General features: G+C 35.0%; 2 protein-coding genes across 4 annotated transcripts in view; one reads left to right on the top strand and one right to left on the bottom strand.

Moving 5' to 3' along the window:
* The window catches only part of LOC118747809 (ribosomal protein S6 kinase beta-2-like), a 78,516-nt gene that overhangs the window by 26,044 nt on the left and 35,037 nt on the right, over positions 1-17,435 (bottom strand). For all 3 annotated transcript variants that reach the window (XM_036481967.1, XM_036481968.1, XM_036481965.1), the window contains 7 exons: positions 15,921-16,047; positions 15,704-15,835; positions 15,473-15,606; positions 15,211-15,402; positions 15,041-15,131; positions 14,718-14,966; positions 13,382-13,489 (listed from right to left, as the gene is read on the bottom strand). In XM_036481967.1, coding sequence (XP_036337860.1) covers positions 13,382-13,489; positions 14,718-14,966; positions 15,041-15,131; positions 15,211-15,402; positions 15,473-15,606; positions 15,704-15,835; positions 15,921-16,047 — 1,033 coding nt within the window. The remainder of the gene's footprint in view (positions 1-13,381; positions 13,490-14,717; positions 14,967-15,040; positions 15,132-15,210; positions 15,403-15,472; positions 15,607-15,703; positions 15,836-15,920; positions 16,048-17,435) is intronic.
* Positions 3,902-10,157, top strand: LOC118747807. Its single transcript, XM_036481963.1, has 6 exons — positions 3,902-4,855; positions 7,256-7,441; positions 8,394-9,208; positions 9,278-9,601; positions 9,660-9,798; positions 9,867-10,157. The coding sequence occupies exons 1-6, from the start codon at positions 4,390-4,392 to the stop codon at positions 10,028-10,030; spliced, it is 2,094 nt and encodes a 697-aa protein (XP_036337856.1). The 5' UTR covers positions 3,902-4,389; the 3' UTR covers positions 10,031-10,157.

Here is a 17,435-nt window from a genome sequence, read left to right as displayed (position 1 = left end):
TGTGATCGTGGTATTACCGATTGAGGGGGTTAGACTGAAAAAAGTCGTTCATTTGATTTTTTAAGGACCACCCCAATGTACATACATATGTATGTATGAAATATTTATTCAGTTGTTTGAAATGGCCTTAATTATAAAAAATAAAACAGATCTAAATATGTAGCTTTATAAAGTGACATTTTCAAACAAATTGTCGATTTATAAAGCAGTTAAAGTCTTCTTTATTGTTTCTGAATTTGGGTGTTAATTTATTTTATTTACATACATATGTATTTTCGGCAACTAAACAAGTTTACACAAGCTCGAATACGAGTATAGGTCAAATAACCTTACCTTATCAAATACATTTTATTCTTGCAAGGTTATCGTTGGAATTATTTACATGCATACGACCATATAATATATGTACATACATACATACATATAACATATGTAATTATAACATACAGCGAATGAAAATAGATATTTACTCTCCAAAACCAATCAAAGCAAGCGGCACAAATGGTGAAAAAATTGCTTGAAATCCACTCATAAATCACAGCTCGCGCCAATCAATCAGATGATCTCAATTGCATTACAGCATATACTTTCAAACAAAAACACATATGTATAATACACACAAATGTGTATTTCACTGCAACTATGTAAATGTAGATGTACCGTACATACACTACATACATATGTACATAGGTAATATACGCCGATGAAAACAAAAACCAGCACTTTTACATGTGATATGAAGAACATTGCTCTCTTTAACTCTCTCCACGATCTCTATGACTAGCCAAGTTAAGTTATCACAAAGACAAAACAGCTAAAAGTACGCACAAATTAGCCGTTGAATCGTCAAGTTTTTTTTTTTTTTAAGCCAACTCGACGGCCTGGCTGCAAGCCAAGCCAAACATCTAGCCACTTGGAGCAATAACCAACTACCGTTTTCAGCGAAACAACAGTCTGCAGACGCTACTCAACGCAAACGGATTGCTACGGAAAATACCGCAGAAGAAACTCGATATAAAACCACAGCGAGAAAGACTAAACGGCTTGAAGGCGAATAGCCGAAAATTGTGGTGCGTTGCAGTGTTTATATATATACATATATAAATTTTTTTTTAAGTAATTTATTTTTTTACTTCGCATCGCGAAAAGAAAGCCTTATAGTGTGCGCGTATGTATCGCGTGATTAAAGAAGTAAACAAAACTTAAAACACAGAATGATGTAAATTTCGAATCGAACTTAGCAGGGTTAAGAGAAAACTAAAATAAATAAATAAAAATAAAGCCAATAAGTAAATAAGTAAATGACACGCATGCGCTTTAATTTGCCCCAAATTGTCTGGAGTGCTGGCCAGCGATATCGGCATGCGCACCACCGCACATTTATGGCCTGAAATGGAAGCCAGTGTAAAGCCACATATATATGGCAGTTAACTTAAACCGCCCAATGTTCGGCAATTATGTATGTGTGTGTATATATTTTTTAGTAATAGTGATAACACTTAAACGACGACTGCAGACAGAAAGTAAATTGAATGAAAGGGGAAAGTAAGAAAAAACAAGGGGAATACCAAAAACGAAATGCCGAAAGATGCAAAGCACGATTTAATGTAGCCACAGATTTCCGGCTTTTTTTTCAAACCACGAAAAAAAGCAAAAAGAACTTTTACACGATTATAAATAAAGTGAATACGAGAAAAAAATTATAATAACAACAAGTTATAATAAGCCACAAAAGAAAAATCCATTAAGTTGTTGGAAGGTTTTGAACACAAGTGTTGCACATTTCATGTGCAGTGATACTATGTGCAGCTTGCTTGCAAAAACGAACGCTTTCTCAACAAGTTCCGAAATGCTCAAAATTAGGGCAACAAGCAATCGTACCCATATATGTATGTAGATATGTTTGTATTTATGTACTACATTTGGACCCTGCAGTAAAATTTCGAGACAGTCTGGCAAAGCGCTAGTTCCGAAATACATATATCAGAACTATCTCTGAACTAGTGCAAAACGGATGCAGAGAGGGACAGTTGAAACTTGCGGTGTAAATGTACAAATGCTCACTACTCACGTACAATACGAAAGTATGTATGTATGTATGTAGCTCAGCGAGAAGACCTCCGACTCGAGCATCGTTGGTCGCGAGTTCAAATCGCGGTGAAGGCAGTTGTTGTGAGTCTTCAAACTTAATGAATTTAAATTGTGCGTGCAAGCTTACAATAATAATTATTTTTTTTTTTTAAGAAAATATGTAACAAAAAATTAAATCTGTAAAAGAAAAGAAAAAACGAAAAAAATATCCAAAAATCTAATCTTAAAAACGTTTTCCTATAAAAAAAAAACTGTCCAAAACGGAACCGGTTGAAAGCTGTTTGCAAAGTAATGCACTGGGCGACAATTGCCACCGCCAATGACATCTTCGTGTAAAACTGGACAGTTGAAAGCATTGCTTGGGTATCGAGGTAGAACTAGTACTGTCGGCAAAAGGTCTAATTCTGCGCTAGTTCTGAGCTAGTCAGATAATCTGCAGGGGATATATTCAGAAATGCATACATGCATGACATATGTACATACATATGTTCAAAAAAAAATTAACTCGAACTGGAGATTTTGCAGCTGCTTTTACCAAATAAACGTTGACTAGTAAAAGATTTTTGGACCAGCTATAATACTGTAGGCACAAGTTAAGAAAGTAATGCAAATGGGGGCATATCGTCGCTACCATGTCAAACTATCGAAAGTGCAAAAATGATTTTTATTTTTGATACCTTGCGCATGCGCTTAGAATGATGCGTAAGTTTTCAAATCGTTGAATTTCTAGTATTCTTAGAAGCAGATATGCAGGGCTCGAATCGCCACATACATTATCGTATTTGGATTATGATATTTTTTTTTATGAGTTTGGGCCTCTGAGTTATAAAAAAAAGCTTTAGCTGTAATGTGAAACAACTTAAATGGGTCGCTCATCACACTATACGGAAAAATCATCTTTTTTCTGGGTATTGGACCAAACCAATTTTTTTTAAGTGATTGAGTCACAAGTAAAAAAGTAATCTCTCCGTTTTTCGATGTAAGCCTCCGAAATGGAAATATGGGCCTTCGAAGTTCGAAATTGGACCTTAAGTAAAAAATTATTGTGTGAAAAAAGTAAAAAAATAAAAATACGGACGTTATCCGCCTTTTGCTCTTTCTGTATGTGGTGTATAATTTTTTTTGTGCAAACTTCTATTACGGCTGCTATATGGTCAAAGGTCAGGTTCAAAATTTTCTGAAATTTTTTTTTTAATTTTTCGAAGTCCTCACCTTTGAGCGCTTATAGCACCTGTAATATAAGTCTTGACAAAAAAAAAGTTATATACCATTTAAATAAGAGCAAAAGGCGGACCATGTCTGTATTTTTACTTTTTTTTTGTTTTTTACATACAATAATTAAAAATAATTTTTTACCAAAGGTCCAATTTCGAACTTCGAAGGCCCATATCTCGATTTCGGAGAAATCACTTTTTTACTTAAGATTCAATCTCTCAAAAGAGGTAGAGAAATACCGAGACCTGTCACATAGTACGTTGCTGAGTACGAAATCTCTAATAGGCGGCCATCAACGCCATTAGAAGCAAACAATACCATTTTCACGACCTGACGCATTGCCGGCATTTATGATCCCGTTAGATAGGCTTCACGAAAGCGATTGGCAGATTAATTGATCTAGGCAGGATGTTTGATTTTTTAGGCGATAGTATGATAGGAGCTATGACTTATGCTATGTACTCATACTTATAATTTGTGAAAAAATTAATAAAAATATAAATATTTGGAGTTGTTGTTGCTGTAGCCAATGCCACAGCCGTTTACAGACCTAAAGAATACACTAATCATGCATTTTTCAGTCGTATTATACAGCTTCTACATAACAAAAAATTAAAGCTATAACTTATTCCCTTTTCATCTAAAAACGAAAAAAAAAATAGATGACGTGCTAGCAGCATTACATAACTTATAAGAAGCAGCCTTGGAACTGATGTCTCAGTAACCTTAATTAGTTGTATAAATACAAAAACCTATACAAACAACGTACACAATAGCGAAGTTGGCGCCTCTAACTAGAAAAAAGATGGTTCATTAAAAAAATCAAGAAGCAAATAAGCAACAAGAAATACAAATACAAGCTTTACCACCACAAATGACGAATGGTATTGGAAGTCAATAAATTTGTCTAAAAAAAACAAAAACACGTAATAAAAAAATTAACAACATTCCGTTGTGTGGTCTCTGTACTGTTTGTTGTTATTTTGTCGTTAAAAGATAAATAGAAAATACATACGTACGTACGAGTATTACAGAAACATACACACAGCGAACATATCAACAAAAGGGCAGTAGCACTGCAAAATGCCAAATAGCCGGCGGCACCTACAGCAGATACAAAAATGTCATCGAAATTACCAGCACAATCAACCTCGGCAGCAATCACAATTACAACAACAACGGCAGCAGCAGCAGCAGCAGCATTCACTTTCGGCCAAATACCACCTCAGACGTTACCACGACCGACTTCAATTAGCTACAGCAATCGCAATTATTTTACTCAACATTGCAGCTGAGCACAGCTGTATTACAGCGGTTGCCACACAAATGGCCACTGCAACCGCAGCCACAGCTGATGTTTCGGATGCTGCGCTAATGGATGACATTAGAAGTGTGCATAATAACGAATTTGGTGGTAATCAAAATGATGTTGCTGGCGAAATGGAAGGCGGAAGTTATACGACCACTGGCACGGGCAGCCAGCACAGTGGAACACAACAACATCGCAATGGATTGCATAAAACATTTTCAACATTAGATAAAGAAGTAGGTATGGTTTTGTATCATTTCTATGAAATAAGAACGAACTAAAACTTTTTAAACGTTGTAAAAAAAATACATACAGTCACTCACAGAAGTAATCGTAATTTAGTTTTTTCACAATATTCAAAATGTTTTCCATCATAAATCTATTCCGTTAATTTTCCTTTAAAATATAGCTCATTCTATAACAAAAACCATATAAATCTTTCTTGCAAACTTTGTACAAAATTCATAAAAATGAATCAAACTTAAAAAATTTTCATCAGAGTTTCAAACTTTTTATTCAGAATTTGTAGAAAAATTTTCGGTATGCAGTTTTATAGCTATTGCTATTAATTGCATTTGAAACCCCAAAAAACAGGGAAAGATTTTGCATTTACGAGTAACCTTCTTGATAATTGGCACAATGATTTATCAGTGCAGCCAAAATGATGAAACTTGGCTGCATATGTACGCATATGTTTGCATTGAGGTTCAAAAACTTATAATTTTACTTTTGATCTTCTCTTTGCATAAAATTGGGTGAAACTGCTTCTCTGTTATCATTGACAATATGGGTTTTATCGGCGTTTTTTTTTTGCAACAATGCGAACGAGTTATTCGCGTCGATATTTAGCCAATGGGCAAACCCTTTTATTTTGCATTTAAGTAGATCAGCACCGCGCGATGGTGTTGTGTGAGCTGTTGACCGTGTGTTAGTTTGCGTGAATTGATAGTTTGTTTACTTTGTCAAAGTCGTGCTTAATATGTATGTACATATATACATAAATAAACAACCATATCCCGCACCAAAGTAATAAAATAAAATACTCTCGTGTATGTACATACATACGTAACATAATACGGGTGGCGTAGAAAGTGAAAATTTTGGGCACTTTTCGAACCAGTAAATGTTTAGCAAATCCATATGGATGGTTGTGCATATTCGACTAAACCGCAGACTTTCATGAATTTTATTTTGATAATAAAAATAACATCGTGACGCATGCGAACTCAACAGGTTTGCCGATGTGCCGAACTACTACTGGCTCCTCGTTAATTGTTGCAAGTCTAGATTTTGTCTTACTAAATGGCGTTCATTTGTTTTGCGCTGCCTTGGAGATTATATGAAAATACTTTTTCACGAGCTAAAAAATTATATATCATTTGAAACTTAAATCTAGAATGACTATTTTACATAAAATTATTATTTGAAGAGGCCTTTGCCAAACATTCTACAACTATATAATACGCCAAGAGCACGGAACCGCTATAGTGTTATTAATAAAAATCACTGTTTCGGCGTTATTTTCTATATTCTATACAAATTTTTATTTTTTCGTTAATACAATATGTATCAGTTTATTTGCAGATGTTTTTTTTTACAACTACGATGTATAAACAAAATCTCTAACCGAAACTATCAGACATGCAATCGGAATTAGTAATTTCTCTATGCAAAATTGTATCACTTATTGCTAGAAGAAATCATTTGAAACTGACCGTGTAAAAGTGGCGGCCATATAATTAGAGACACCACATCCTTCCAAGTTTTCGTTATTTATCTCATCTTTATTCGTCGAAAATCGTGTAACTCAAAGTTTCAAACATTGTACAAGGCTTAAGAAAAACTCGCCAAACTCGCCAAAAAATCATCATCAAATTTCAAACATTTTAATCAGAACTTTTAGAACAAATTCGGGTATGCAGTTATGTAGCCATTCCTTATTGTGAAAGTTTCACGTTGGTTATAAAATAGGGCACAAAATCAAAAATACCTAACAGAGTTGCATGAAAATTTTGACTAAAATTGTATTCAATTAACCAGCAATTCGAATTGCAAGTTGTGTATGGCGAATTGAGCTCTATTAGCGCCTTCCACGAGAAAGCTTAACTGCCTATCTGCATTTAATATAAGCAAATTCATATGGACTTATGCCGAGTTTGGACTATTCAAGTATTACATATCCACAAATGAGGGGCCCGGGGTCTTTGGTTTGCTCATTTTTGATGACAAGGGGCAGGGGGTGGGTCTGTATGATATTTACATTAACAATATTTATTTATCTACTTTCTGAAAAACTTAGTAGATTATAATTTGAACAAATATCGAATATATGTACGTCAAAATTCCTTATTTCTAAACTGATAACTGCTGGTCCCTCCTTTCCACTAGACATTGAAATTACAAAATTTACATAAATAATTGTCATGTGGGAACAGGCGTAAATGCTGTTATTTTTAACGTATTAGCATGGGTATTAACTATTGCCAAACTTTCTCTTCTGATTTAGTGCGGATACGGCCTTATCTGCTTCAAAAAAAAATTAATTAATTACGCAATGATTGCAACAATATTTTTAATAAGCCATTAAATATGTACCTATAACTCTCCAATGTACTTAAAAACTTTCATTTGTAATTACAGTTGATCGTTTAATTAAACAATGGGCACCAATTGTATGGTTGGCACCAGAAGAGAAATTTTTGCCACTCGGAGTTGAAGAGTTTCTCAATCATGTACATCCCATGGATAAGGATAAAACGTTTATACCTGGCATGCCAATTGGCGATGATTCGAAAAAGGCATATTTAGTGACCAATGCAGAGATCGGTAAGAGAAAAAAAAAATAATAAAAAATAATGGCCCGGGAGCTTCACCTTTTTCCAAGTCTTCAGTTTAGAACATCCTTGCTAATTTATGGGAATTGAGAGTGTTTTTTTTTGGAATTCGTACGATTTACACATCACTGCAAGTGAAGGTTTAGTTGTTTTCAAAGTTCGAAAACGCGTTTTTTAAGCCATTAAGAATGCGAAACTTCTATGCAAGGTGATATTTTAAACAGAAGAACACTTCAAGCAAAGCAATATCAACTACGAGTTGACACTGAACACACGTTCCCACGACAGTCCCGGAACGACCCAGATTTATATCTGGTCACTCCAGCAACACTCCCCAAAAAGTCTTTGGGGAATTTGTATGCTGCTACAACAACAACAGCAACGAGTTGACACTGTAAAAGCATCATAATTAAATACGTAATTTTTACAAAAAAAAACCGACTTCAATGCTTATTAAAATTTTTGAGGACTGTTAATTTCTTCATGATCTAATTGACAAAATTAAACCAAATTGAAGAAAATTCGTATGGCACCACCCTTGATAAAAAAATATATATAGAAAACAGTTAACGTGATCCAAAGTTAACATATACATACCTATGTATGTATAAAAAAACTATTCCGACGAATTGATAACCTTCTTTAAAATCGGTTAAAAAAGTAGAAATACAGCAATTTTTTTATCCTATAGGAGAATCAAAAAACATTATTAAAAGGGTATTAAAAAGAGGAAGGGCTTTTTAAAAAGCGGCATGTAAATCCGTTGTCTTTGGTAATAACACTTTAAAATCTTATTGAAGGTGTTTTTTTTTAATACATCCCACCAAAATCTGTGAAAAACGCAGTTTCGAAAAAAGTGTGAGGTTAGGGCCTTTGTGAATTAGAATAACGGCATGTACATATGTACTTTTCATTGAATACTAAAGAATATTTAATCCAATTAGAGGAACTATTGGAAAATGAAAATTCATTTATCTATGGACGTAACCCGACTGAATCGCCTGTGCCGATTTATGCTGTGGTCACCCTTTGCCACGAGCCGATGCAGAAGACTACATTGAAGCCATCACCTCTACCAACGCCACAACCGTCACAATTGAATACTGCTCAACAAAAAAACCGAATACTTACAAGTCCATCGAATTTCAATCCCAGTGGTAGCGCAACAACTAATTACCACAACTCTCCGCTGCCACTTGGGGCAGCAATCCCAATGAGTAGCACACGCGGTCCTTATATACCCGTTTCTATTGATCCATTTGATGTGCATAATGACACAGTGCGTCGTTCATCACGCCTGTATCCAGTTTTCAAACGTGTTCGCCGAAATACTCCACATCACAATTTACCATTGGCTCCACCACTTCCTGCCTCGCCGCCGGCAATTATATTCAATTTACCACCGAAGGGATTAGTGGTGGAGCCTTATGAAGATCTTGTGTTGAGCGAGAGTCGTCCGATTGACGCTGAGAATGAAAATCATGCCGGCGCAGAAATACCAACCACAGATTCGCCAGCGCAAGCGGACAACAGCGGACAAGTGAATAATTTTATAGCCAATTTGGCAGATAATGTAAAATTTAGTATGCCAACCGAAGAGCTATTGGAGGATAATAACATCGATATAGACAGCAACTTCGATCGACTTGCTACACCGGGTCCTATTTTTAATGATGCTGGTGGCCAAAGCAGTGAAAAGCGGCGTAGAAAAGTGCCTAGTTTTCATGTGACCTACTGGATGTTTTACCCATATAGTCAGGTTTGGGGAAATAAATTTGAATTTTTATATTAAACTAAATTGTATTTGTTTTTTTTTCATACGTTTCAGGGCAAAACAATGTGCACTATCAGCCTGGGACCACTCGGTAGCATACCATTTCCGGCAGTTTATGGTTTCTGTTTGGGACGCCGCAAAGATATTGGCAGTCACATTGGCGACTGGGAACATATGAGTTTATATTTCACAGGTGATGCTGAACCAGAAGCAATGTATGTTTCGGCTCATGATGCGGGCGCATATTACTCATACAATCGCTTAACCGGATCATTTGAGTTTAAGAAACAAGAAACACGCAAGGGAATATTACAAAGACCGAATTTTCCGAAAACTGTGACCACTTTCAATAACCATCCAGTATTATTCGCGGCAAAAGTAAGGCAACTTAAATATAATTTTTTTTCCTAAATTAAGCATCATTTCTATGTTTTAGGGTTCCCACGGTCTTTGGACGGCGCCAGGAAAACATAGATTTGTCAAAGTAGCACGACTGTATGACATAAACGGCTTTGGAACACCATGGAATACATGGAAATCGGTGGATATAACTTATGAAAACCTAAAATCCTATGGTAACTAATGAATTTTATTCAATATGCAGTATACTAAATTTAAATTGAAATATTGTAATACTTTCTAGGACGCGCTCTGGTGCCATCGTGGCTATCATTCAAGGGTAAATGGGGCAACCCTAAAAGCAAATGTCATCCATTCCGACGGATCGGTTTGAATTTTTGCGAGTACACCGATGGTCCGACGGGTATACCATTAAAAGAGCCGCATTTCCAGTGTGACGCAGCTTGATTTAATGGATGTTTATTTACATTTAAGCGCTAGACTAGTTAATTTTAATATTTATTGCAAAAATGTATTATCATTAATAAAATATAAGAATTAAGTGTAAAACTTGCAGTCTTAGAGTATTTTATGAATATACAAATTTTTTTATCCCGCTGACTGGCAACCCCTGCCATAAAAAATTAAATTTTTTGGTAACTACATATGTAGGTATAAATAAAATTAATCACAAATTTCACTTTTCGAGTGGGCTCTCCAACAAACCAAAAAAAAACTATTAAAATAGAGTTAAAAATAGGCAATATATGCATTAAATTAAATCAATTCCGATGTTTATATGATATTTTAATATTCTAAGGCGTTTTGGTCAATAACTCCTACACTTAATGGAACTTTTTTGGCTTTTTTGTCAGAGTATTTATTTTTATTTTTTTATAGATTTTTTTTTTTTGGTTGTTGTCTCCAACCCAAATTTGACTAGGGCTGACGAAAACGCAGTTTTTATAGATATTGGGTGATATCGTGTACCACTTGAAATTAGGTAATCTCAGGTGTGAGGCATTTCTGAAAAACAACTGATGCTTTATTTACTTGTAGGTATAGTTGTCCACAAAATAATAGGAGTGCAATATTTTGACCAGTTTTGACTATTTGTCTTTTGTTTATTATTTTTTTATAAAAGTCCAGCGGGTTATACAACAAACCATATAAACTAACATTTCCATTAAATAGTAGTATCATGAATTGCAAGTTTCCGAGTTGGTAAGAAATCCCATTGATTTTTGAGAATTTTTTTTTTATTAAAGGTATTCTAAATTTTTTCCATACAAAGTATGTTCCACAATTTTCTTTTATACAGCGTGGCGACGAATAACTGTTCCGCAGTATTTTCCTAAATAGAAGGGTCCTTTAAAAATTTTGCGAAGAAAGTATTTTATTGTTAATTTCCCACAGATTTTACTTTCATTCTTTTGAATAGTTTTAAAAATTTAATCCTTATTTGCATTTGCCAGCAGTGTAAACTTTGGGGGAAAAGTACATGCGACACGCAAGTCTTTTTCAGGTGTATTTTTTCCGAGACTAAAAACATAGTGGAGCGGCGAGCAAAGAACATCGAGCAAAGCGTCGATTTCAAACGCATATGTTTCAATGGGAGAGTGCATAGTGAAGAGCAAAGCGTACATACACGTTTGTAATTCAAGCTTTGCTCGCCCCTCCACCCGTGTTTTGACCCACGATTGAGAGTAATAGAGATTGCGTCCATCGCGGTACCGCTAATCCGCTCTTTGTGAATTTAACTGAATCAGCTGGGTGCGTGATGTCATCTTGGTGCAATTGTTGATTGAGGAAAACCAAACAACGATTTAACTGGGTACGGTTTAGTTATTTGCCCAGTGATTTCGGGCCAATGTGTCCGAATTGGTGGCCCGATCAAAAGAATTTTACAGACACTTGTAGTCAAGGGTCAACACTTTATTGTAAAAGCTAATTTTGTAATTTATGGGTCACTAATTTATTAAATAAATTCGGTCTGAAAAATTCACTTTTTTGTGAATTTCCGAGTGAGTTATACGAAAAATATACTGTGGATGGCGTACGATGTTATATGCACAAGAAATGTTGAATACCTTCGACTATAGAAAGGTGTTCTGCACAAAAATATTGTTTATCGAGTATACATTTCCGGTGTCAAAATACTAATTTTTGACCATTTTCCAATGGTTCCCCCAGGGGTAAATGGAAGGTTTTGAGAGATCAGGTGTAGCGTTTTACAAAGTCTGAACTGTGCTCTTTTTAGTGGATTAGATATCAAGACCCACGCCCCCTCCCCTCCGCCAAAAAAAAATCATTGCTAGGTGTTCCTATTTAACTTCGTATATTTATTAATTCCTGCAAAATTGGACCGTTTAATATTGATATTAACACATTTTTCCACATTGTTTACATATTTTCCTATGCGTTTTGGCATTTCTCTCTCGCAATTGCATCAAGATGACGTCACGCAAAAATTACGCTCAAAAATCCTCTATCATGGACGCAAACTTGTATTCTATCATTCTTGGTTTTGACCCCTATAGCTCAGTTATGCATACTTGCCGTTGTTTTGTTACGTAAAAATCAAAACCCAACAGACTTCTACATTTGAAGTGCTATGCGTTGGATAGCCGCTTACACGCAAAACTCATTTAACAGATTCCTTATGTGACACCTCTCATGCAACGCCAAGTATGCATAACTGAGCTATTACACTTTGTAAAAAAAAAAAAAAAACTGTACAGGGTTCATGTTGTTGTTGTTGTAACACCATAAGATTCGCCAACGAGTTTTTGGGGAGTGTAGCTGGAGTGAAAGTCCTTGGCCAGATATAAATCTGGGTCATTCCGGTTACGTAGACCCGACTGTCGTGGGAACGTACAGGGTTCATCGAATGAATGGTTGTCTTAAGGCGGACCTCCATTTGAGATTTATGCTTAGAAGTCAAAGTTCATACAAATTTTTTACATTTTTATGCGCTGCTATGAAGGTGCAGCCATAAAAATTTGCATATTCAATTTTTTTGTCAAACGCGACCATACGTGAGTATACGCATGCTATGGAGATCCGCTTTAAGTCCACAGTTCTGAGTCTATTCGATTTCTGAGTATGAGGCGTTATGTTGAACAAAAAGGGAGTAAAAATGACTCAAAATGGAGGAAATTAGCCTATGGTTACAGAAGATATGGAATAAATTAACCGACCAAGACTTTCGTGCCGTTTGGGCTTTTCTCTCACAGTGTTAACCGCTGGTAAACCGAATAAAGGTTAAAATTTAATAACCAATTAATAAAATTTAAGTAAAATCTGTGAAAAATTAACAATAAAATACTTGTTTAGCAAAATCGATGGAGGCTCTTTTAATTTTTCACCAAAAAAAAAACTGGGTAACAGTTATTCGTCGCCACCCTGTATGGAAAAAAAATTTCCGAAAATCAGCGGAATTTTTAGCAGCTTGAAACTTGAACTATATTATACTAGAAGTAACTACAAAACTACATACCAAAATATTTTCTTAAGATTCTGATTAGAAATTTGGAAATTTAATTTATATGGTGTTTATTGTATAACCGGCTAGACTTTTATAAAAAAAATAATAAACATTAAATAAGAAAAAAATCATCGTACTTCTATTATTTCATGGATAACTGTATGCGCAATGGCCGAGCAAGCCTCAAAATCCGCAATTGTTAAAATCGATGACAAGGCGGCCTATCTAGAAAATTGTTTCTTAACTCGTTACTCGCGTTTGCCTACTTTTGCTTATGCAGAGTACTATTACATTTCAAATTAAGTTGTTTGCAGTGTTCGTATTACACTTACTTGAAATATTAAATTGGCACTCTCACTGAGCGTTGTTTCATCTGGGGAATCAACTGGTATTTGTCTTGTAAACCTTGTGTCGAATTGTGAAACGTCATCTTCACTTCGCTGTAAATAATTAAATAAATTTCGTTAGTATTTTACAAAAAAAAATGTAATTAATTTTTTTTTGCAATTTGCATGTTTCACATTTACCTGGTTATTGGGTTATCTGGTTATGTGATTTTTTTTTTCAAACAATAAAAGACACGGGCGGCCGCTGTGGTGTAGTGGTAAGCAGTGCGCGCTTCCACTCCGTATGACCAGGGTTCAAGCCGTTGTCAAAGCAACATGGGAAAAAATTTAGAAAAAAAAATGTTTGCTCAACAGCGGTCGCCCCTCGGCAGGCAATGGCAAACCTCCGAGTGTATTTCTGCCATGAAAAACAGCTTCTCATAAAAATACAATCACCGTTCGGAGTCGGCGTAAAACTGTAGGTCCCTCCGCTTTGTGTGACAACATCGAGGCGCACGCCACAAATCGGAGGAGAAGCTTGGCCAAACACTAACATATGTGTAAGCGCCAATCTATTATTATTATTAAAAGACACTGGGGAATTTGAATTTTCATCCAAATAACCTAACACCCAGAAAAATGTGAATACCTGCATAGATTAAATTACTTAATATAAGCTATTATACATAGAGATTGCTCATTTACTTCAATAGTGTTAACTCAAAAAATACAAAAATTGAGCTAAGTATGCAGAAATTGTCGCTACCTCTTCTTCTATGTTGTGTTAAAATTTCAAAGCAGTATCGATTACCAGTACCCTGCAAAAAGTGGGACTAGATTAAATACGCTTCCTTTTTACCAACACTAGTAACCAAAATGGCCCGAACATATGGTTACATTAACACTGCGATGTCATTGGACCTGGCCACCTCTGGTCCAACGCTGCATTACATGAGACCACTTCTGGTCCAACGCTGTTATAACTACGCCTTTTGGACCATCTACAAGATACTTGTATTTCGCTAGAACAAAATGTGTATTTATTTTTACTATGGGAGTATATGTATGTAAATTCAAAACTTGAAAGCCGTCTTTCTCGAGTGTTGCTTTTTTTGAGTTGCGATACTATTAAAGCAAATAAGCTATATGTTCTATACTAAAAACTGCCCAAAATTCATAAATTCCTTATATAATTACTATTGAGAAATAATCTTTAACGGACGCTGCTAAATTTATAGTCTAGTGTGGATATACCAAATCCTAGCCTTTCGTGTACCCTACAAATCCTACAAGGCAATCTAAAAGCAAATTCTTGAAAACAATAGGAAAAAATAATATTTACCAATATGGGTTTGATTGGTGGCTCCAGTCTTCGCGCCAATACATCATCCCAATTTACATGTTTAAAGAATGGGTGTGACTGTACAGCAGCTGCATCTTCTTGGCCGCTTCCCAGTCTTTGTGGCACTTGACGTTTCATCAGACGACGTACTAAATCTCTAGCTTCGGGTGTGAGGTAGGCAGGTAGTACTAGTTTAGCTTTCAAGATCGTCTCAATTGTTTTCTTACGATTTTCGGCGGTAAACGGTGGCTACAATTACATAAAACCAAGATCAAAACACCGATCCTTGACCTATGCTCATAGGTAGTGGCACAAAAGCTTACCATGCCCGTTAACATGTCAAACATAAGAGCGCCCAATGACCACCAATCAACGGCTTTACCATGTCCATTGCGAGTTAAAATTTCAGGTGCCCTGTTGGGTAAATGTAATTAGATTTTAATATATTTAATGGCATAATATAATTGTATTGGAAGTAGTTATTTTTACTCACATGTACTCAATTGTACCGCAAAATGTGTGTGTGACAATGCCCTCTTGAATGTGCTCTTTGCACAGACCGAAATCAGTTAGTTTAACATGCCCTTGTGCGTCTAATAGAATATTTTCTGGCTTTAAATCACGATATATTATGCCCAATTTGTGTAAATGACCCAAGGCCAATATGATTTCGCTCAAATAAAAACTATAAATAACGAAAGTGATTTCATTAATACACACATGAGACTCCGGTTGCTTATAGCAAAGTTTTTTACCATGTTGTATCCTCCAAAAATATGCCCTCACGTTCTAAATGCATAAATAATTCACCGCCACTTAAATATTCCAATATTAAATATAGTTTTCCATCCGTTTGAAAAGCATATACAAGTTCTACAATAAATGGATGCTGGAAAGGAAGAAGATTCAATCAATTAAAGTAATATTATGTACATACGTATTAAATAAAATTATTTCTTTGATTTCCAGAAAATTTATGATTATACCTTTACTGCCTCCAATATATTGCGTTCGGCTCTTGTATGCGCTGTATCTTTTTGGTTTGTGACTATAGAGGCTTTCTTGAGGACTTTCATGGCAAAATATTTATTTGCATCGCGCCCAGCAGTTTTTCGTACCTACAATTTAGATTTGAGATGTACATAATACATACATACATACATATGTACATGTGAATATTTCTTTAGCTCACTTTGAACTTACCTGAAATACTTTGCCATAACCGCCCTTTCCAAGTACCTTCTTTAACTCGAAGTCTTTGGGTCCCAATTTTATTTTACCAGGATTCACAGTTTCCTCCGATAACTGTATTGTCTCCTGTCCTTCAACTCTGCAGAAAATAAAATATTTTGTTTGTTATTATGCCATATACGAGACGAGTATGTACATAAAAGGTACAAATAATAAATTGAAAACTATAATAATCAGCTTTTGTGTCATACAACTATTTCAATGGTATAAATTATTAGTTAGACAACAACATGTTATTAATGCGTTTCGGTGTGGCATCAAACACTTGTGCACCTGTTTAACTATGAAAGTGTTTATCGTTATTTTATTGATAATATGACGATAGATATGACGGATAAGTGATGTTGTATTAACAATATTATTACGATTATTTATGTTATCAGTAAATACCAAAAATAGCAAAATATTACAATATGTATGTATGTATACTTGAGATTTTGATTTGGTACTGAAATGTTTACGATGTCAGGCATACAAATACAAAAAATAAAAAAAACAAAAACAAAAGGACTAAGTCATGCAGCACAAACTGTTTATTTTCGCACGGAGATTTGTATGTCGGCATACGACCCAATCGAACTTTATGTATCGTGCTGTCGAATTGGATTTAATTATGAATTAATTAATATTTGCATTGTTTTATTAATATTTATGGTAAGTCAAGTTATGTAGGCACCAGATACGTTAAAAACACTTGTAAAATAATATTTAAATACAAAACACAAATACGCCACAAAAAGAGTATTTGAGATACAAAATACAAATACGTCACTCAGAGAGTATTTGAAATGCAAGTATCTACAATTACAAAAAGTATTTACATACAACAGACGTATTTCGAGAATATAAATGCATTGGAAAATACTTGATGGGCGGTTTCGCAAAGACATCGACGATATTCCTTTGTACTGATCAGTACGGAGTTCAGTTGACTAAAAATCATTACTGTACTGCTGCAGTTCACAACTAGAAGATTTACCCTATATAAATTTAACAATTGTTTCTTACGAGATCTAGACTCACGAGGTTAACAAATGGGACGATATGTATGTTTTCTACATAAGTGAGACAATTTCGATGTGCTTTTGGCCACTTTCTTGCTTATTTTTTTTTTAATAAAATTGTAAAGCTCAGCTCAGTTATCTGGGACGTTTGAGTTTATTATTAACTCCCTTTTTGTTAAATTAGAGGAGTCTTTTCATATTGCACTTTGCATTAATGATCAAAAAGCACATCTGCATGGAATGCCGGTCGGCAAAAACTAACAAATTTTCCTATATTTGCTTCATAAATTTGGAAATTCATCGATGTTTAGAATATCAAAAATATATATTAAGTTAAGCTCCTCCACAATTTCTTCAACTCCATCGAGGGTACAAAATCCGAATATTAAAGATAATTTGGAAATTTTCTTTAACGGAAAACCGTGACAGTTTGATGAAATGGGTAAATTGGGTTCTCAATTTA

The sequence above is a fragment of the Rhagoletis pomonella genome, unplaced genomic scaffold (assembly GCF_013731165.1).
Source record: "Rhagoletis pomonella isolate Grant_MI unplaced genomic scaffold, Rhpom_1.0 Rhpom_scaffold_00012, whole genome shotgun sequence".
NCBI classification, from domain to species: Eukaryota; Metazoa; Arthropoda; class Insecta; order Diptera; family Tephritidae; genus Rhagoletis; species Rhagoletis pomonella.
The sequence above is the reverse complement of the archived record's forward strand: the minus strand, read 5'-3'. Positions and strand labels throughout refer to the sequence as shown.

Bases quoted from the DNA above. Each gene is read 5' to 3' on its own strand.
- LOC118747807 (XM_036481963.1), top strand. From the start codon at position 4,390: ATGCCAAATAGCCGGCGGCACCTACAGCAGATACAAAAATGTCATCGA. The intron at 9,602-9,659 runs GTAAGGCAACTT...TCTATGTTTTAG, and splicing joins CAGTATTATTCGCGGCAAAA to GGTTCCCACGGTCTTTGGAC. The intron at 9,799-9,866 runs GTAACTAATGAA...AATACTTTCTAG, and splicing joins TGAAAACCTAAAATCCTATG to GACGCGCTCTGGTGCCATCG.